This window comes from Heptranchias perlo, chromosome 9 (genome assembly GCF_035084215.1).
Source record: "Heptranchias perlo isolate sHepPer1 chromosome 9, sHepPer1.hap1, whole genome shotgun sequence".
Classification (NCBI taxonomy): Eukaryota; Metazoa; Chordata; class Chondrichthyes; order Hexanchiformes; family Hexanchidae; genus Heptranchias; species Heptranchias perlo.
In genome coordinates this window covers 35,084,371-35,105,603 of record NC_090333.1, presented here as the reverse complement: position 1 = coordinate 35,105,603, position 21,233 = coordinate 35,084,371, and the positions used below count along the sequence as shown (strand labels likewise).

Below are 21,233 nucleotides of genomic sequence, written 5' to 3'. Positions count from 1 at the left end.
GGAGAAAGATATGTTTCACTGAAAGAACCTCGCGTCTTGTTAATTGATAATTTGAGTGTACTTTTGCCATTGGCAATTGAAATGCAATATTCTTTTATGGTGGTTTGTGGCAGTTTAGCTCAGTTCTCTGTGCCCATGAAAGGAGTAAAAGGTAGAGTGTTGAGTAATACCCAGTGTGAGGTTGTGTTACATATCAAATAAATACTAGTTGAGGCTAAATCACCAATGTGCATACCATCCCAATTAGTCCCTCATGAACTGTGTGTGTGTGTGTGTGTGTGTGGACCCCTCGTCTTCATGCTTGACTGTGTTTGCTTCTGAAAGCTGCTGTTTTATTTTGTAAACCAGTTGTGAGAATTGTGAGGTGTATATATTTACATTATTTACTTTTCTACCAAAGCCTTCCCTGATTCAGTAAAATATTGCTGAAACATTTTTAATTGGTGAATTTCTGGAACATAGGAACAGGAGTAGGCCATTTAGCCCCTCGAGCCTGTTCTGCCATTCAATGAGATCATGGCTGATCTGTGACCTAACTCCATATGCCTGCCTTAGCCCCATATCCCTTAATACCTTTGGTTAACAAAAATCTATCAATCTCAGATTTAAAATTAACAATTGAGCTAGCATCGACTGCCGTTTGTGGAAGAGAGTTCCAAACTTGTACCACCCTTTGTGTGTAGAAGTGTTTCCTAACTTCACCCCTGAAAGTTCTGGTTCTAATTTTTAGGCAATGTCCCCTAGTCCGAGACTCCCCAACCAGCAGAAATAGTTCCTCTCTCTGTACCCTATCAGTTCCCCTTAATAGCTTGAAAACTTCGATCAAATCACCCCTTAACCTTCTAAATTCCAGGGAATACAACTCTAGTTTGTGTAATCTCGCCTCATAACTTAACCCTTGGAGTCCAAGTATCATTCTAGTAAATTTACAGTGTACTCCCTCCAAGGCCAATATATCCTTCCTAAGGTGCGGTGTCCAGAACTGAACACAGTTCTCTCGGTGTGGCATAACCAGGGCTTTGATTAGCTGTAGCATAACTTCTACCCCCTTGTATTCTAGTCCACTAGATATAAAGGCCAGCATTCCATTAGCCTGTTTGATTTTCTCCCGTACCTGTCCATGACATTTTCATGATCTATGTACATGGACCCCTAAGTCTCTTTGGACCTCCACTGTTTCGAGCTTTTCACCATTTAATAAGTACTCTGATCTATCCTTTTAGGTCCAAAGTGGATAACCTCACGCTTGCCTACATTGAAATCCATTTGCCACAATTTTGCCCATTCACTTAATCTGTTAATATCTCTCTCTAATTTTACTGGAGGTTTTGAAATAGGCCCATGTTTTTAGGTGAGGTGTGGGTGGAGAATGTGGCACCCTCGGGTGACACAGGGAGCAGTGACACACAAGCTTGTGGCTGTAATTTCCCCTTGCATTACAATCTCCTTACTTTGTACACTGTAGCCATTTTCCCACAGGGAGGGAGGCAGAATGTATCGCCCAGCAGGGATAGGGAGCAAGCGGACGGTTTTGCACACTTTAGTCATCAGGCAGTTGAAAGTGGCACTCAGAGGCCTGGGAGCAGATCATCTGCCCATAACCATCTTGTCCAAGAAACAACATGTAGAACAGGAAGAAGGAGGAGCCTAAAAAAGGGAGAACAGGAAAATAAAACTGAGGAAAAATATTACATGTAAACCTTTACTTAAGCATAAATCTGGAAAACTATTGCTTTGTAATGGAGAAGATTGTTTCATTAAATTTAGGAAATGCATTATGACAAAGACAGATTCCTTGTCACAGTGCTTTCTGAAAAAGCATTCAGTCCCAGAAAATCTATTTAATTCACACAACTAAATGACAACAGCTGAAATTCTATCCATTACCAGCTTCAATCCAGATTTCTGTTTTCAAATATTGCCTGAAGGATTGATTCTGCAATGTTGCTTTCATGGAAGATACAGCCAGAGTCAGCTCCTTATGCTTTGCTTATTCATTTGATTTTTCTCACCAGCTTTGCAAATTGGTTAATTAAAAATGCAAAGAAAATACCATGGGCTCGACTTTCAAATGAAAGTCTGGCAGTGTTGGGGGAGGGGGGGGTGGCAGCGAAAATCGGTAAAATCCCGAGTGGGCAAGAAACCCGGCTCCAACCCGCCGACTCCCGCGCCTCACACAGACGCATCTGGGTTCTGAAATCTGGAAGTCCCGTCGGCAATTAAAGCTGGCGGGACGATATTTAAAGAAGCAAATGTACCTCATTGAGGTACTTAAGGTACTTCATTTGTTACATAGTACGTAATTACAACTGGCTGGTGAAACCAGGTGTGAAGGGCTGGATCAGGCAGAAATAAATTAAATAAATGCAATAAAATAACATTTCACAAAGTTGAAAAAATAAATAAACCTTTCAAACGGTGTCACTTGCACCCCCCAGCTCTGATGTCCGATGTCTTTCCCCCCCCACCCCGATGTCTCCTGATGTCTTTTCCCCCCCCCCGCCTCCCCATCCCGATTTCTCTTCTCCGATGTCTTCCCCCACCTCCGACGATGTCCGATGTCCCCCCCCATCTTTGTCCCCCCACTCCGATCTTTGTGCCCCCCCCCCCCCAACTCTCTGCTCCAGCGCCCGATGAGGCCTCTCTCTCTCTCTCTCTCTCTCTTTCTCCTGCCCCAAACCTCAGCATTGCAGCTCCTGTCGGCAGCCAACCTGTCAATCAGGCTAGCTGCTGGGCACGAAACCCGGAAATAAGATTAATGAGCATCAATGACCTCGCCATCACGTGGGGAAAGATAATTTTTTTTTTAATTTGGGTTTGCCGCGTGCCCATTGCCCACCCCCCCCACGCTGCCATCCCGCCACCCTTTTAAAATTGAGTCTCTTCTGTCTGGTACAATTCAGCTTTGCCATTAACAAGGTTTTAATAGATAATTAATACATGCAGATGGTCTAACCAAGCCAAACCCATGATATTTTTGAATGTCATAGAATCATAGACTCTTACAGCACAGAAGGAGGCCATTCGGCCGTCGTGCCTGTGCCGGCTCTTTGAAAGAGCTGTCCAATTTAATCCCACACTCCAGCTATTCTCCCCATAACCCTACAAATTAGTCCTCTTCAAGTTCATGCCCAATTGCCTTTCAAAAGTTCCCCTGGAATCTGCTTCCACCTCCCTTTCAGGTAGTGTGTTCCAGATCTTAACAACCCTCTGTGTGAAAAAAATCTCTCCTCATTTCCCCTCTAGTTATTTTGCCAATTATTTTAAATCTATGACCTCTGGTTACCATCCCACTTGCCAGGGGAAAAAGTTTCTCCCTATTTGCTCGCTCAAAACCCCTCATTATTTTGAATACCTCTTTCATGTTAACCTTTTCTGCTGTCAGGAGAACAATCACAGCTTCTTGAATCTCTCCACATAATTGAAGTGCCTCATCCCTGGTATCATCCTGGTAAACCTCCTATGTACCCTCTCCAAGGCCTTAACATCCTTCCTAAAGTGTGGTGCCCAGAATTGTACCCAGTTCTCCAGCTGAGGCCTAACCAGTGATTTGTAAAAGTTTAGCATGACTTCCTTGTTTTTGTATTCAGTGCCCTATTTACAAAGTCAAGTGTCCAGTACGCTTTCTAAACTTTATTAACTTGCCCTGCCATCTTCAAAGATTTGTGAATGTGCACCCCCAGGTCCCTGTGCTCTTGCACCCCCCCTCAAAATAGTACCATTTAGATTATACTGCCTCTCTATGTTGTTCCTCCCAAAGTGCATCACTTAGGAACATAGGAACTTTCAAATGCCTTTTGAAAGTTCAACATCTACAGCACTACCTTAATCAATCCTCTCTGATAGTCAATCAGGTTAGTCAGACATGATTTGCCTTTAACAAATCCGTGCTGGCTGTCCCTTACTTAACCCATGCTTCTCCAAGTGAGAATTAATTTTGTCCTTGACAATGGTCTCTTGTAGTTTTCCCACCACTGAAGTTAGACTGATTGGCCTGTAGATACCAGATTTATCCCTCTCCCTTTTTTTGAATAGGGGTGTAACATTTGCTATCCTCCAGTCTTCTGGCACCACTCCCGTGTCCAAGGAGGATTGAAAGATTGTGGTCAGAGCTTCTGCTATCTCCATCACTGCTTCCCTCAGCAACCTAGGCGTTATAGTAAAATATTGTGGAACTTGTGTTTGAAATGTCTTTTTTTCTCTAATTCCATGCAACAAATCTAATGTTAAAGATCAAAGGCAATGACATGAAAGAATGATACTGTAGCTATTTAAATGCTGTGTACTCTCTTAGTTACCTGATTGATACCTGCTCTTTACCATGTCTTCATTCTGGCCTTGAAATTTGTTGTCTTCTAGCACGTTGCTTGTTCATATTTTTCTTTACTAAACTACTTGGTGAATGTTTATTTTGGGATGTAGTGAATGAATTATTCAGATGTTATTCCAAAATATCTAAAAAATAATAATAACTAAGTTATGTTAGTTGACCATTCTCCAATATTTGAGAGACCATTCAATTTGGAAACGATACAGAATATTTAACTGTGATTCCTACATTTCTGATTAAGTCACTTTAATTCAACAAAAGCTGATTACTCTTAAAAATTAAAATCAACTTTGCAGTGTGAAACATGTAAAGGAAATTGCTAGTGAAAAGAAGTGAAAAAAGATCAATTCAAGGCATAGTGAGTGACAGGTTACGAGCCTTGGACACATTTGAGTAAATAGAACCAGTGGGGGGAAAATTGGTCACGGGCGGCAGCGCAAAACAGGCGGAATCGAATTGGCCGCCCAGTATACGCCCTGCCCGATAATTAGTTCCATTTACTTCAGTGGAATATCAGGCGGGGCGAGTGACAGGCTCCTGTTCAGCATTACCGGCCAAGACACATTTCTACTCCCGTCTGTCCCACGCCCCCAAGTGATACAAAACCATTTTTCTACATTGAAGGCGCTATATAAATGCAAGTTGTTGTTCATATGCCCTGTTATAAACTCCTTTTGCCGACAAAACTGCAAAACTAACTCATAGCTGTTGAAGCAGTTTGGAACGTGAAAGGCACTTACGGCCGCAAGAGCATTTTTTTCCGAGTATATTCGCGCATAATTGATTTACACCAGTTTTACACCGAAACACCGCTGTGCACGAGTTTCCTTGATAGGTCTGCAAAAACACTTTGTTACTCATTTACGTAGCTCCACACCCATACAAAAGACCAGCTCGTGAGTGTTTCCTGGATTTATGCAAATAATGTACTGGCACAGATTTACACACAAAAATGTAGGCGCAGCATGACCCGCAGTCACCTGACATCGGCGCAGCTGAGATTGGCAGCAATTTTTTTTTGGAATTTTCTTACCGGGACCTGCAAAATAGTTAACTAAGTGATGTCACTCTCACTGCACCCCGAAATTATTTGGATCCCTGCCCCCTCCACGTGATCGGAAGGGACTAAGCAGCTAGAATGGCGTTCCCAATGGGCATACTCCAATTCTGCATAATCATAGAATCATAGAAGTTTACAACATGGAAACAGGCCCTTCGGCCCAACATGTCCATGTCGCCCAGTTTATACCACTAAGCTAGTCCCAATTGCCTGCACTTGGCCCATATCCCTCTATACCCATCTTACCCATGTAACTGTCCAAATGCTTTTTAAAAGACAAAATTGTACCCGCCTCTACTACTGCCTCCGGCAGCTCGTTCCAGACACTCACCATCCTTTGAGTGAAAAAATTGCCACTCTGGACCCTTTTGTATCTCTCCCCTCTCACCTTAAATCTATGTCCCCTCGTTATAGACTCCCCTACCTTTGGGAAAAGATTTTGACTATCGACCTTATCTATGCCCCTCATTATTTTATAGACTTCTATAAGATCACCCCTTAACCTCCTACTCTCCAGGGAAAAAAGTCCCAGTCTATCTAACCTCTCCCTATAAGTCAAACCATCAAGTCCCGGCAGCATCCTAGTAAATCTTTTCTGCACTCTTTCTAGTTTAATAATATCCTTTCTATAATAGGGTGACCAGAACTGTACACAGTATTCCAAGTGTGGCCTAACTAATGTCTTGTACAACTTCAACAAGACATCCCAACTCCTGTATTCAATGTTCTGACCAATGAAACCAAGCAAGCTGAATGCCTTCTTCACCACCCTATCCACCTGTGACTCCACTTTCAAGGAGCTATGAACCTGTACTCCTAGATCTCTTTGTTCTATAACTCTCCCCAACGCCCTACCATTAACGGAGTAGGTCCTGGCCCGATTCGATCTCCCAAAATGCATCACCTCACATTTATCTAAATTAAACTCCATCTGCCATTCATCGGCCCACTGGCCCAATTTATCAAGATCCCGTTGCAATCCTAGATAACCTTCACTGTCCACGATGCCACCAATCTTGGTGTCATCTGCAAACTTACTAACCATGCCTCCTAAATTCTCATCCAAATCATTAATATAAATAACAAATAACAGCGGACCCAGCACCGATCCCTGAGGCACACCACTGGTCACAGGCCTCCAATTTGAAAAACAACCCTCTACACCCACCCTCTGTCTTCTGTCGTCAGGCCAATGTTGTATCCAATTGGCTACCTCACCTTGGATCCCGTGAGATTTAACCTTATGTAACAACCTACCATGCGGTACCTTGTCAAAGGCTTTGCTAAAGTCCATGTAGACCACGTCTACTGCACAGCCCTCATCTATCTTCTTGGTTACCCCTTCAAAAAACTCAATCAAATTCGTGAGACATGATTTTCCTCTCACAAAACCATGCTGACTGTTCCTAATCAGTCCCTGCCTCTCCAAATGCCCGTAGATCCTGTCTCTCAGAATACCCTCCAACAACTTACCCACTACAGATGTCAGGCTCACCGGTCTGTAGTTCCCAGGCTTTTCCCTGCCGCCCTTCTTAAACAAAGGCACAACATTTGCTACCCTCCAATCTTCAGGCACCTCACCTGTAGCGGTGGATGATTCAAATATCTCTGCGAGGGGACCCGCAATTTCCTCCCTAACCTCCCATAACGTCCTGGGATACATTTCATCAGGTCCCGGAGATTTATCTACCTTGATGCGCGTTAAGACTTCCAGCACCTCCCTCTCTGTAATATGTACACTCCTCAAGACATCACTATTTATTTCCCCAAGTTCCCTAACATCCATGTCTTTCTCAACCGTAAATACCGATGTGAAATATTCATTCAGGATCTCACCCATCTCTTGTGGTTCCGCACATAGATGACCTTGTTGATCCTTCAGAGGTCCTACTTTCTCCCTCGTTACTCTTTTGCCCTTTATGGATTTGTAGAAGCTCTTTGGATTCACCTTTGCCTTATCTGCCAAAGCAATCTCATGTCCCCTTTTTGCCCTCTTGATTTCTCTCTTAACTCTACTCCGGCAATCTCTATACTCTTCAAGGGATCCATTTGATCCCAGCTGCCTATGCATGTCATATGCCTCCTTCTTCTTTCTGACTCGGGCCTCAATCTCCCGAGTCATCCAAGTTTCCCTACTTCTACCAGCCTTGCCCTTTACTTTATAAGGAATGTGCTTACCCTGAACCCTGGTTAACACATTTTTGAAGGACTCCCACTTACCAGACGTCCCTTTGCCTGCCAACAGACTCTCCCAATCAACTTCTGAAAGTTCCTGTCTAATACCATCAAAATTGGCCTTTCCCCAATTTAGAATTTTAACTTTTGGGCCAGACCTATCCTTCTCCATAGCTATCTTAAAACTAATGGAATTATGATCACTGGTCCCAAAGTGATCCCTCACTAACACTTCTTTCACCTGCCCTTCCTTATTTCCCAAGAGGAGGTCAAGTTTTGCCCCCTCTCTAGTCGGGCCATCCACATACTGAATGAGAAATTCCTCCTGAATACACTCAACAAATTTCTCTCCATCCAAGCCCCTAATGCTATGGCTGTCCCAGTCAATGTTGGGAAAGTTAAAGACCCCTACTATTACCACCCTATTTTTCTTGCAGCTGTCTGTAATCTCCTTACATATTTGCTCCTCAATTTCCCGTTGACTATTTGGGGGTCTGTAGTACAATCCTATCAACGTGATCTCTCCCTTCTTATTTTTCAGTTCTACCCATATCGACTCCGTGGGCGAACCCTCGGATATATCCTCTCTCACTACTGCCGTGATGTTCTCCCTAATCAAGAACGCAACTCCCCCTCCTCTCTTACCTCCTGCTCTATCTTTCCTATAGCATCTGTACCCTGGAATATTTAGCTGCCAGTCCTGCCCCTCCCTTAGCCATGTTTCAGTAATAGCTATAACATCCCAGTCCCATGTACCCATCCATGCCCTGAGTTCATCTGCCTTGCCCATCAGACTTCTTGCATTGAAATAAATGCAGTTTAATCTAGACTTCCCTTGGTCTTTGCCGTGATTTCTCAGACCATTTGTCCGGTCATGTTTTGTACACTCTCCCTTACTGCCTTTTGTTTCTGTCACCACTTTATTTCCCACTGACTTCCTGCATCGATTCCCATCCCCCTGCCACTTTAGTTTAAACCCTCCCCAACAGCACTAGCAAGCACTAGCAAACACTCCCCCTAGGACATTGGTTCCAGTCCTGCCCAGATGCAGACCGTCCAATTTGTACTGGTCCCACCTCTCCCAGAACCGGTTCCAATGGCCCAGGAATTTGAATCCCTCCCTCTTGCACCATCTCTCAAGCCACGTATTCATCCTAGCTGAATGGGAATCAGGGGGAAAACTCTCCAGTGGCTGGAGTCATACCTAGCACAAAGGATGATGGTAGTGGTTGTTGGAGGCCAATCATCTCAGCCCCAGGGCATTGCTGCAGGAGTTCCTCAGGGCAGTGTCCTAGGCCCAACCATCTTCAGCTGCTTCATCAATGACCTTCCCTCCATCATAAGGTCAGAAATGGGGATGTTCGCTGATGACTGCACAGTGTTCAGTTCCATTCGCAACCCCTCAGATAATGAAGCAGTCCGAGCCTGCATGCAGCAAGACCTGGACAACATCCAAGCTTGGGCTCATAAGTGGCAAGTAACATTCGCGCCAGATAAGTGCCAGGCAATGACCATCTCCAACAAGAGAGAGTCTAACCACCTCCCCTTGACATTCAACGGCATTACCATCGCCGAATCCCCCACCATCAACATCCTGGGGGTCACCATTGACCAGAAACTTAACTGGATCAGCCATATAAATACTGTGGCTACGAGAGCAGGTCAGAGGCTGGGTATTCTGCGGCGAGTGACTCACCTCCTGACTCCCCAAAGCCTTTCCACCATCTACAAGGCACAAGTCAGGAGTGTGATGGAATACTCTCCACTTGCCTGGATGAGTGCAGCTCCAACAACACTCAAGAAGCTCGACACCATCCAAGATAAAGCAGCCCGCTTGATTGGCACCCCATCCACCACCCTAAACATTCACTCCCTTCACCACCGGCGCACTGTGGCTGCAGTGTGCACCATCCACAGGATGCACTGTAGCAACTCGCCAAGGCTTCTTCGACAGCACCTCCCAAACCCGCGACCTCTACCACCTAGAAGGACAAGGGCAGCAGGCGCATGGGAACAACACCACCTGCACGTTCCCCTCCAAGTCACACACCATCCCGACTTGGAAATATATCGCCGTTCCTTCATTGTCGCTGGGTCAAAATCCTGGAACTCCCTTCCTAACAGCACTGTGGGAGAACCGTCACCACACGGACTGCAGCGGTTCAAGAAGGCGGCTCACCACCACCTTCTCGAGGGCAATTAGGGATGGGCAATAAATGCCGGCCTTGCCAGCGACGCCCACATCCCGTGAACGAATAAAAAAAAAAGCTATCCTGTCATTCCTACTCTGACTAGCCCTTGGCACTGGTAGCAATCCTGAGATTACTACCTTTTGAGGTCCTACTTTTTAGTTTAACTCCTAACTCCCTAAATTCAGCTTGTAGGACCTCATCCCGTTTTTTACTTATATCGTTGGTATCTATATGCACCACGACAACTGGCTGTTCACCCTCCCCCTCCAGAATGTTCTGCAGCCGCTCCGAGACATCCCTGACCCTTGCACCAGGGAGGCAACATACCATCCTGGAGTCTCGGTTGCGTCCGCAGAAACGCCTGTCTATTCCCCTTACAATCGAGTCCCCTATCACTATAGCTCTGCCACTCTTTTTCCTGCCCTCCTGTGCAGCAGAGCCAGCCACAGTGCCATGAACCTGGCCGCTGCCACCTTCCCCTGGTGAGCCATCTCCCACAACAGTATCCAAAACGGTATACCTGTTTAAGAGGGGGATGGCCACAGGGGACCCCTGCACTACCTGCCTGCACCTCTTACTCTTCCTGGTGGTCACCCATTCACTTCCTGCCTGTACTGCCTTTACCTGCGGTGTGACCAACTCGCTAAACGTGCTATCCACGAGTTTCTCTGCATCGCGGATGCTCCACAGTGAGTCCACCCGCAGCTCCAGCTCCGAGATACGATCGGTCAGTAGCTGCAGGTGGACACACTTCCTGCACACATGGTCGGCAGGGACACTGGTAGTGTCCATTACTTCCCACATCTTGCAGGAGGGGCATATCATGGGTGCGAGGTCTGCTGCCATGATTTGCCTTAGCTTAGTTACCCCTTTTAAATTACGTTGAAATTTGAAAATGTTAACTATACCAGGGACCAAGGTTCACTAAAAAAAAACACACTACCTGCTATAAAAGCTGCTTAGTTTCCCAGCTCTTAGTTTAAACCAATGCCCTAATTTAGAGAAGAAGAAGAAAAAAAAACAGTAATACTCACCAACCAATCACTTACCTACTGTCCTGTGACGTCACTCCTTGGTTTTCTGTTATTGTTTTTGATCCGATCAGGTCCCCCGCTGCTCTGGTCTCTGGTCTCGGGCCTCGGTCCGCCGCTCTTTTATCCCCGCTCTCGGTCTCTCTCCTCTGCTCCCGATCAGGTCCGCCGGCGCTCTGGTCTCGGGCCTCGGGCCGCCGCTCTTTTATCCCCGCTCTCGGTCTCTCTCCTCTGCTCCCGATCAGGTCCGCCGCCGCTCTGGTCTCGGGCCTCGGTCCGCCGCTCTTTTATCCCCGCTCTCGGTCTCTCTCCTCTGCTCCCGATCAGGTCCGCCGGCGCTCTGGTCTCGGGCCTCGGGCCGCCGCTCTTTTATCCCCGCTCTCGGTCTCTCTCCTCTGCTCCCGATCAGGTCCCCCGCTGCTCTGGTCTCGGGCCTCGGTCCGCCGCTCTTTTATCCCCGCTCTCGGTCTCTCTCCTCTCCTCCCGATCAGGTCCGCCGCCGGTCTGGTCTCGGGCCTCGGTCCGCCGCTCTTTTATCCCCGCTCTCGGTCTCTCTCCTCTGCTCCCGATCAGGTCCGCCACCGCTCTGGTCTCTGGTCTCGGGCCTCGGTCCGCCGCTCTTTTATCCCCACTCTCGGTCTCTCTCCTCTGCTCCCGATCAGGTCCGCCGCCGCTCTGGTCTCGGGCCTGGGTCCGCCGCTCTTTTATCCCCGCTCTCGGTCTCTCTCCTCTGCTCCCGATCAGGTCCGCCGCCGCTCTGGTCTCGGGCCTCGGTCCGCCGCTCTTTTATCTTTTATGGAAGAGGAAGAAGAGCAGCAGCAGTGAGCAGAGTGAGGCACTATGGCAGAGGGTAGCAGCCCACTCACTATTACCACTATTGGTGCCGCTGCATTCGCGCATATCTTACGCCAGTTTTAAAGTTACGGTGTAGGCTAATAGGCTTTGCAGGAAATGTTGGCCCAAGTTCCTTTTGGCAAGATCGGCACAGAAACTGGCACAAATGTTGATATAATTTCTGTGTAAGTGCGATCCAGGAAATTCCGGCCCATTGTTTTTCTTGTTGCTTGCACTAATAGACATCAGGGTAGGTTCCAGCCAGATTAATAAAGTCGCAAACAATATTTGATCTTATTGCGATCTTTAAAGGCATGTCCTCAACTTTATAACAATTGTGCACGTACGAAACATGCACATGCCTTCAAGACTTCAAGAGGACATAGACAGGCTGGTGGAATGGGCGGACACGTGGTAGGTGAAATTTAACACAGAGAAGTGCGAAGTGATACATTTTGGCAGGAAGAATGAGGAGAGGCAATATAAACTAAATGGTACAATTCTAAAGGAGGTGCATGAACAGGGAGACCTGGAGATATATGTGCACAAACCTTTGAAGGCAACACTGGTTAGGCCACAGCTGGAGTACTGTGTGCAGTTCTGGTCGCCACACTACAGGAAGGATGTGATCGCTTTGGAGAGGGTGCAGAGGAGATTCACCAGGATGTTACCAGGGCTGGAGCGCTTCAGCTATGAAGAGAGACTGGGAAGATTGGGTTTGTTTTCCTTGGAGCAGAGGAGGCTGAGGGGGGACATGATTGAGGTGTACAAAATTATGAGGGACACAGATAGGATGGATACTAAGGAGCTTTTTCCCTTCGTTGAGGGTTCTATAACAAGGGGGCATAGATTCAAGGTAAAAGGCGGGAGGTTTAGAGGGGATTTGAGAAAGAACTTTTTCACCCAGAGGGTGGTTGGAGTCTGGAACTCACTGCCTGAGAGGGTTGTGGAGGCAGGAACCCTCACAACATTCAAGAAGCATTTGGATGAGCACTTGAAATGCCATAGCATACAAGGCTACGGACCAAATGCTGGAATATGGGATTAGATTAGACTGGGCTTGATGGCCGGCGCGGACACGATGGGCCGAAGGGCCTCTATCCGTGCTGTATAACTCTATGACTCTATGACAGGTTGAGAAAGTGGTTAAAAAAGCAAATGGGATCCTGGGCTTTATAAATCGAGGCATAGAGTACAAAAGCAAGGTAGTTATGATGAACCTTTATAAAACACTGGTTCGGCCACAACTGGAGTATGGTATCCAACTCTGGATACTGCACTTTAGGAAGGATGTGAAGGACTAGAGAGGTTGCAGAAAAGATTTACTAGAATGGTTCCATGGATGAGGGACTTCAATTACATCGATAGACTGGAGAAGCTGGGGTTGTTCTCCTTAGAACAGAGAAAATTAAGAGATTTGCTAGAAGTGTTCAAAATCATGAAGTGTTTAGATAAAGTAAATAAAGAGAAACTGTTCCCATTGGCATAAGGGTCGAGAATCAGAGGACACAGATTTAAGGTGATTGGCAAAAGAACCAAAGGCAACATGAGGAAAAACTATTTTAAGCAGTGAGTAGTTATGATCTGGAGTGCACTGTCTGAAAGGGTGGTGGAAGCAGATTCAGTCGTGGCTTTCAAAAAGGAATTGGATAAATACTTGAAGGGAAAAAATTTGCAGGGTTATGGGGAAAGAGCGGGGGAATGGGACTAACTGGATTGCTCTTATAAAGAGTTGGCACGGGCTCGATGGGCTGAATGGCCTCCTTCTGTGCTGTAACCATCCTATGATTCTATCATTTTATGTGCAGTTGTTCAGTTGTTGAGGAATTCAGACCACAGTATAAGCTGGTTAATTTAACGCCATCAGGAACTGACCTAATTAGAGAATGGCTTCCAATGGAAGTGACTCCATAATAGAAAATGGCCGTAGTCTGTCTCTGTCCTTGTGGAGGTGAAGTCCAGTCTTCACACTGAGGACACTGTCCAATGTGTTGTGTGGCACTACCACCGTGCTAAATGGGATAGATTAAGAACAGTTCTAGTAACTCAATACTGGGCATCCATGAGGTGGTGTGGGCCATCAGCAGCAGCAGAGTTATATATCACCACAATCTGTAATCTCGTGGCCTGGCATATCCCTCACTCAACCATTACCAATGAGGAGTGTAGAAGAGCATGCCATGAGCAGCAACAGGTGTACCTAAAAATGAGGTGCCAAACTGGTGAAGCTACAATACAGGACTACTGATCCGTTGGTTATGGGATTGCTTAGATCTGCCTATAGCATGCTAAACAGTGGAAGCAGCTTGCTATAGACAGAGCTAAACGATCCCACAACCAACGGATCAGATCAAAACTCTGCAGTCCTGCCACATCCAGTCATGAATGGTGGTGGATAATTAAACAACTAACAGGAGGAGGAGGCTCCGTGAACATCCCCATCCTCAATGATGGTGGAGTCCAGCACGTGAGTGAGCCTTGTCTTTTGCAATCATCAGCAAAGTGATGGAAGGTGTCGTCAACAGTGCTATCAAGCGGCACTTACTCACCAATAACCTGTTCACCGATGCTCAGTTTGGTTTCCGCCAGGACCAATCAGCTCCAGACCTCATTGCAGCCTTGGTCCAAACATGGACAAAAGAGCTGAATTCCAGAGGTGAGGTGAGAGTGACTGCCCTTGACATCAAGGCAGCATTTGACCGAGTGTGGCATCAAGGAGCCCTAGTAAAATTGAAGTCAATGGGAATCAGGGGGAAAACTCTCCAGTGGCTGGAGTCATACCTAGCACAAAGGAAGATGGTTGTGGTTGTTGGAGGCCAATCATCTCAGCCCCAGGACATTGCTGCAGGAGTTCCTCAGGGCAGTGTCCTATGCCCAAACTTCTTCAGCTGCTTCATCAATGACCTTCCCTCCACCATAAGGTCAGAAATGGGGATGTTCGCTGATGATTGCACAGTGTTCAGTTCCATTCACAACCCCTCAAATAATGAAGCAGTCCGAGCCTGCATGCAGCAAGACCTGGACAACATCCAGGCTTGGGCTGATAAGTGGTAAGTAACATTTGCACCAGACAAGTGCCAGGCAATGACCATCTCCAACAAGAGAGTCTAACCACCTCCCCTTGACATTCAGCGGGATTAACATCGCCGAATCCCCCACCATCAACATCCTGGGGCTCACCATTGGCCAGAAACTAAACTGGACCAGCCATATAAATACTGTGGCTACAAGAGCAGGGCAGAGGCTGGGTCTTCTGCAGCGAGTGACTCACCTCCTGACTCCCCAAAGCCTTTCCACCATCTACAAGGCAGAGTTAGGAGTGTGATAGAATATTCTCCCTGAGAAGGAGGTGAGTCACTCTTGAATTAGTGCAGCTCCAACAACACTCAAGAAGCTCTACACCATCCACGACAAAGCAGCCTGCTTGATTGGCATCCCATCCACCATCTTAAACATTCACTCCCCCCACCACCGGCGCACTGTGGCTGCAGTGTGTACCATCTACAGGATGCACTGTAGCAACTCACCAAGGCTTCTTCGACAGCACCTTCCAAACCCGCAACCTCTACCACCTGGAAGGACAAGGGTAGCAGGCACATGGAAACAACACCACCTGCACGTTCCCCTCCAAGTCACACCCATCCCGACTTGGAAATATATCGCCGTTCCTTTGTCGTCGATGGGTCAAAATCCTGGAACTCCCTTCCTAACAGCACTGTGGGAGAACCGTCACCACACGGACTGCAGCGGTTCAAGAAGGCGGCTCACCACCACCTTCTCAAGGGCAATTAGGGATAATGCTGGCCTTGCCAGCGACGCCCACGTCCCATGAATGAATAAAAGAAAAAAATTCATATAGCATGAGTATAAGTTTCAGTACAAAAAGGAAATGTTTTTTTGGTTTAAAAATGACTGCATTTAGCTTAGGCCATTAGAATTTGCCTCACTGAGGGGCAAATGTTGTATGTGGTGCAATACGGGATATGTAGAAGATAACAGATTGAATACAAGACTGCATTCTGATTCAGAAAATCAAGTGACATCATAGCCCATGTGACCTTGCTGATGTGGTGAAGCCTGAGATTGGATTAGTGGCTTCATTCCTCTTGACCAACTTGTTGCCATTCAAATATTCCTGTGCCACAGCCCTCAGTCGCAGCTCGGAGTAGGGCCAGCACACATACGCTCGACCTCACTGGGCATGTCTTGCCCATGGGCAGACGTGGGGCCCACCTGGGGGCCAGACCTCCAGCGCTGAGGGGCAGAAATTTCTGCCGGACTTTCCAGCCACTTCAACATGGGGGTGCCCCAAATGCATGCCCCAAAGTCCCAATACTCGTGACCCCTCTCCCAATCCCATGAACTTTGGCAGTGTCTGAAGTGGAGGCTAGAATTCCCCCAGTGGAATGTTGGGGCCACCGTCTGCTAGCTGGGTCCCCATTTTGGCATACTGCAGATCATATGTGGAACAGTGAGAATGAGCCCATGAGCAATCATTCTGTGATATAGTAGAGTAATGACCCAGCACTCAAAAGCTGTCATTAGCACGAGGTTGAAATTACATTATTTTATAATATGAGGTGTGTTAGAACCATTGATAAGTCTTCTATGTTGGGTAACTTACATTTTAAGAGCTTATGCAAATTTGTATTGTGGATTGATCCAATTTTTAAAAGAGCAGCCGCGTAATAGCACAGGACAGGTCTGATATTGTTTTGCACAATGCAAGTAGTAACAGATGTGATTGCAGTAGTAGAAGTACCCCTTTCAAAGCCATCTCTCTGATGGAATAGCCAACTGGACTACTTGCCTAAAATGATAAGAATAAGTGTCAGAATACAGAATGTTTTGCAGCTTGTTACATAATGTCCATGATTAAGAATCCAGTTCAGTTGATGCTCAGAGGAGGCTGCAGGCTGGCATAATGAATATTCTTTCTGTGTTCTACATTGACAGTTCCCTCGGGGCAGGAGCTAACTGAGCTGTTAACTTTGCCGGATCAAGCCCCACAGATTGTGATGAAGCTGATTGAGGCCTTGGAGAAGCAAGGTACGGTTTTTAAGAATATTCCCAGTTATTCTGTCTCAAACACAAATGCAGGCATGATGTACATGCAGGTCTTTCTCAAAGTGATTCAAGCTCCACTCCAAGACTTGAGCACCTAAACTGGCTAAGGTTTCAGTGCTGAAGGAGTGCCAAATTGCCCTTCAAGTGATGTCCTTGTGCCTGTTCAGGTGAACATTAAAGATCCCGTGGCATTATTCAAAGTAGAGCAGGGGGTTCTCCCGATACCTTGGCTAATATTTCTCCCTCAACTGACACCACCAAAAATAAATTATTCATCTTATGGCCATTCATGCCGGTGTTGTTTTTGAGATCTTGCTGTCACATTCAGCTACGTAACTACAGTGATTTCACTAAAATGAATTCATTGTATGTTTGGGATATTTCTGAGAGATGTGATAAGCTACTCTCTCCCTCTTTCCCTCCATCTACTCTCGCTCTCTTTCCCTCTCTCTCCCTCATGTATTTTATATATATATATATAAATACACAATCACACACAAGTTCTTTCTTTTCTGTTCCTTTAATCTTCTCCCCTCCTCTCCTCACCCTCCTGTGGATCACCCTCATTGAGGCATAGGCAGTGCCAGCAGCCCATTTGATCAGCCGAACCCAATCTAGCCTTTGTAGCAGGGATCTCTGGATCGAGATTGAGTGCAGGGACCCTGCATGGGTTTTTTACTCTACTGGCTTCAAGGGCCTTTCTGTGAAATGAATATGTGCAATCTAAACTTAGATCATTGGTAAGTGCAAACTAACCTTACAAAACTGCTTGTGCTTTGACATTCGTTAACACTGGTCAATGAGGTGGTGACAAGAGGGAACAAGTTAAAAATTAACAGTGGAGTTTAGAAATATAGCCCCAAAATTCCTGGGAGACATAATTGTGGCAGGGCAGAACCCCCATCCACCCTAGCCCTAAGCCAGAGACTCTGAGGTAAATTTTAACTCCCAAGAACAGGTGGGTTGGGGGCGGGAGGGAGGTTAAAATAACAGCTTTTTGGAGCAGGACCGCATCCTGGCTCCAACTCACCCACTTCTGGGTTTAATCCAGGCAGGTTTGTATGCGTGTGCACAGCAGACACCAGGAAGTCCGGCCCCACTTAAAGCCGGCGGGCCGATACTTAAAAGGGCAATGTAGCTCATCGAAATACTTGAGCTACTTAATATTTTGTGTATTGGACACTTTGGGTTGTTTGGGTTTCCCATCACTCCCAATTCACATCAGCTGAAAGCAGGCAGGAAAGGCCGGAACCATGAGGTGAGTGCCTTTATTGCACTGCTTGTGGGCCCGGAGGAGCAGGAGTGCTTCATCCAGGCCCAACAAGCTCACCTGGTGCGACAGGAACCCCCAATCGGCCAAACCCCCCCCCCCCCCACCATGCCCAGTGGCGGTCCCCCCACCCCGATCCCTGATGCTGGCTGGACCCCCCCGATGTTGTCCACGTCACCCCAGCATCCCCCCCTCCGATTTTTTTCAAAGCCCGATGATCTCTCTCTCCCTCCCAACCCCCTCTCTGATTTGCAGCTTCTTTCACTGCTATCAGGCAGCCAGCCTGTCAATCTGGCTGCCTGGCGCATGGGAAACCCAGAAGCTCAAATACTCACCTTCAATTGAGTTGTGATCGCAGATTGCAACGCACTCAATTCACTTCCAGGTTCCCCACGGGATTATCTGCGGACCTGTGGGGTACCCAGCTCAGAATAAAAATTATGCCCCCTGTCTCAAATCCCAGAGACGAGGTCATTTGCAGGGCTAGGATGGGCTGCTGGTGCCTGCAGGGGCACATCAGGCATTCTCCCCAGTCTGGCCTGATCTCCCCTTATAATGCAGCAGCCCAAAGCCAGTCTGGCTGAGATCCCCCAGGCCCAAAGGGGCCAAAGAAAAAGAATAGGTTTGGGACCATTCAGAAGGCCTCAATGGGATCCTGTCCATCTCTAACCTGTGTGAGTTCTGCTGAGGCCTTTCAAAGGTGTAAAGGATAGCATTTCCCAGGAAAGTCTATGGAACTCCCCCAACATGCGCTCTTAAAGTAGAGGGGGCCAGGTGGAAGATATGCCCATGGTAGGGTTGCCAACTCTCGTTTGACGTATTCCTGGAGATTTGATCATGTGACATTTGATCGCGTTATATTTGCCCACTTTTTGCAAATGTTATTGCATTTACCTTAGTTGAGTGTCTTAGTATTACCAAGACCTGAATAAAATATTTGACTTTTAGTTTCATAGTGAGATGAATAACATAATTTATAAATTGAAGAAAGAACACAAAAGTTTAGAAAGATTTAAGGATAAGTAATGTTTAAATAAAAATGGCTTATGTGATGCTTCTACAGTATCATAGGAATATGGGAACAGAGGTAGGCCATTCAGCCCCTCGAGCCTGTTCTGCCATTCAGTGAGATCATGGCTGACCTGTATCCTAACTCTATCCACCAGCCTTGGCTCCATATCCCTTAATAGCCTTGGCTAGCAAAAATCGATCGATCTCAGATTTAAAATTATTAATTGAGCTAGCGTCTACTGCTTTTTGTGGGAGAGTGTTCCACACTTCAACCACCCTTTGCGTGAAGAAGTGTTTCCTAACTTCTCTCCTGAATGGCCTGGCTCTGATTTTAAGGTTATGTCCCCTTTTTCTAGACTCCCCCACCAGCAGAAAAAGTTTCTCTCCATCTACCCTTTTCACTTCTTTAAAAAAACCTCAAAACCTCAATCAAATCACCCCTTAGCCTTCTATATTCCAGGGAATAGAAGCCTAGTTTATTTAATCTCTCCTCATAATCTAACCCTTGGAGGCCTGTTAACATTCTGATGAATCTGCGCTGCACTCCTTCCAAGGCCAGTATATCCTTTCTAAGGTGTGGTACCCAGAGCTGTACACAGTACTCCAGATGTGGTCTAATCAGGGCTTTGTATAGCTGGAGCAAAACTTCCTCACCTTTATATTCTAGCCTTCTAATTATAAAGACAAACATTCCATTAGCCTTTTTGATTAGACTGCAGTGAGGAACACCAAGTAAATTCCACTGATTCAACAAAAACATCATCGATATAAGTAACTTCTAACTAAAGTTTTCATAGAAATCTATGACTTTTTACAATACTCAGCAAGTTATAAAAATAATAAATAAAACCAAAACCAAAACTAAACCTAATTCAATTCACTGACTCCCACACCCCACCACTGAAGCCCAGCTTCAGGGAGGTGAGGCTCAGTCCTCAGGGAGCAGCACTAAAGCTGCCTGACTCCCGTAATAAAACAGATTATTCAACAGTGCACATTACAGGCTGACATGAACTTCCTCCCCCACCTCCAATTTCTGTTACTCTCTTTCTCTCCCTTCCCTAGTTTGTGTTGTTCTTTCTCTCTCTCTCTCTCTCTCTCCCTCCCCCAGTTTGTGTTTCTCTCTCTCTCCCCCTCCCTCCCCCAGTTTGTGTTTCTCTCTCTCCCTCCCTCCCCCAGTTTGTGTTTGTGTTTCTCTCTCTCTCTCTCCCTCCCTCCCCCAGTTTGTGTTTCTCTCTCTCTCTCCCTCCCTCCCCCAGTTTAGTCATAGAGTCATAGAGTTATACAGCACGGATAGAGGCCCTTCGGCCCATCGTGTCCGCGCCGGCCATCAAGCCCTGTCTACTCTAATCCCATATTCCAGCATTTGGTCCGTAGCCTTGTATGCTATGGCATTTCAAGTGCTCATCCAAATGCTTCTTGAATGTTGTGAGGGTTCCTGCCTCCACAACCCTTTCAGGCAGTGAGTTCCAGACTCCAACCACCCTCTGGGTGAAAAAGTTCTTTCTCAAATCCCCTCTAAACCTCCCGCCTTTTACCTTGAATCTATGTCCCCTTGTTATAGAACCCTCAACGAAGGGAAAAAGCTCCTTAGTATCCATCCTATCTGTGCCCCTCATAATTTTGTACACCTCAATCATGTCCCCCCTCAGCCTCCTCTGCTCCAAGGAAAACAAACCCAATCTTCCCAGTCTCTCTTCATAGCTGAAGCGCTCCAGCCCTGGTAACATCCTGGTGAATCTCCTCTGCACCCTCTCCAAAGCGATCACATCCTTCCTGTAGTGTGGCGACCAGAACTGCACACAGTACTCCAGCTGTGGCCTAACCAGTGTTTTATACAGCTCCATCATAACCTCCTTGCTCTTATATTCTATGCCTCGGCTAATAAAGGCAAGTATCCCATATGCCTTCTTTACCACCTTATCTACCTGTTCTGCCGCCTTCAGGGATCTGTGAACTTGCACACCAAGATCCCTCTGACCCTCTGTCTTGCCTAGGGTCCTCCCATTCATTGTGTATTCCCTTGCCTTGTTAGTCCCTCCAAAGTGCATCACCTCGCACTTTTCCGGGTTAAATTCCATTTGCCACTGTTCCGCCCATCTGACCAACCCATCTATATCGTCCTGCAGACTGAGGCTATCCTCCTCGCTATTTACCACCCTACCAATTTTTGTATCATCAGCGAACTTACTGATCATACCTTTTACATTCATATCCAAGTCATTAATGTAGACCACAAACAGCAAGGGACCCAGCACCGATC

General features: G+C 46.6%; 1 protein-coding gene across 2 annotated transcripts in view; it reads left to right on the top strand.

Annotated features, from left to right (window-relative positions):
• pik3r3b (phosphoinositide-3-kinase, regulatory subunit 3b (gamma)) overlaps positions 1-21,233 on the top strand; it is a 542,585-nt gene that overhangs the window by 168,137 nt on the left and 353,215 nt on the right. For both annotated transcript variants that reach the window (XM_067990165.1, XM_067990166.1), the window contains one exon: positions 16,579-16,671. In XM_067990165.1, coding sequence (XP_067846266.1) covers positions 16,579-16,671 — 93 coding nt within the window. The remainder of the gene's footprint in view (positions 1-16,578; positions 16,672-21,233) is intronic.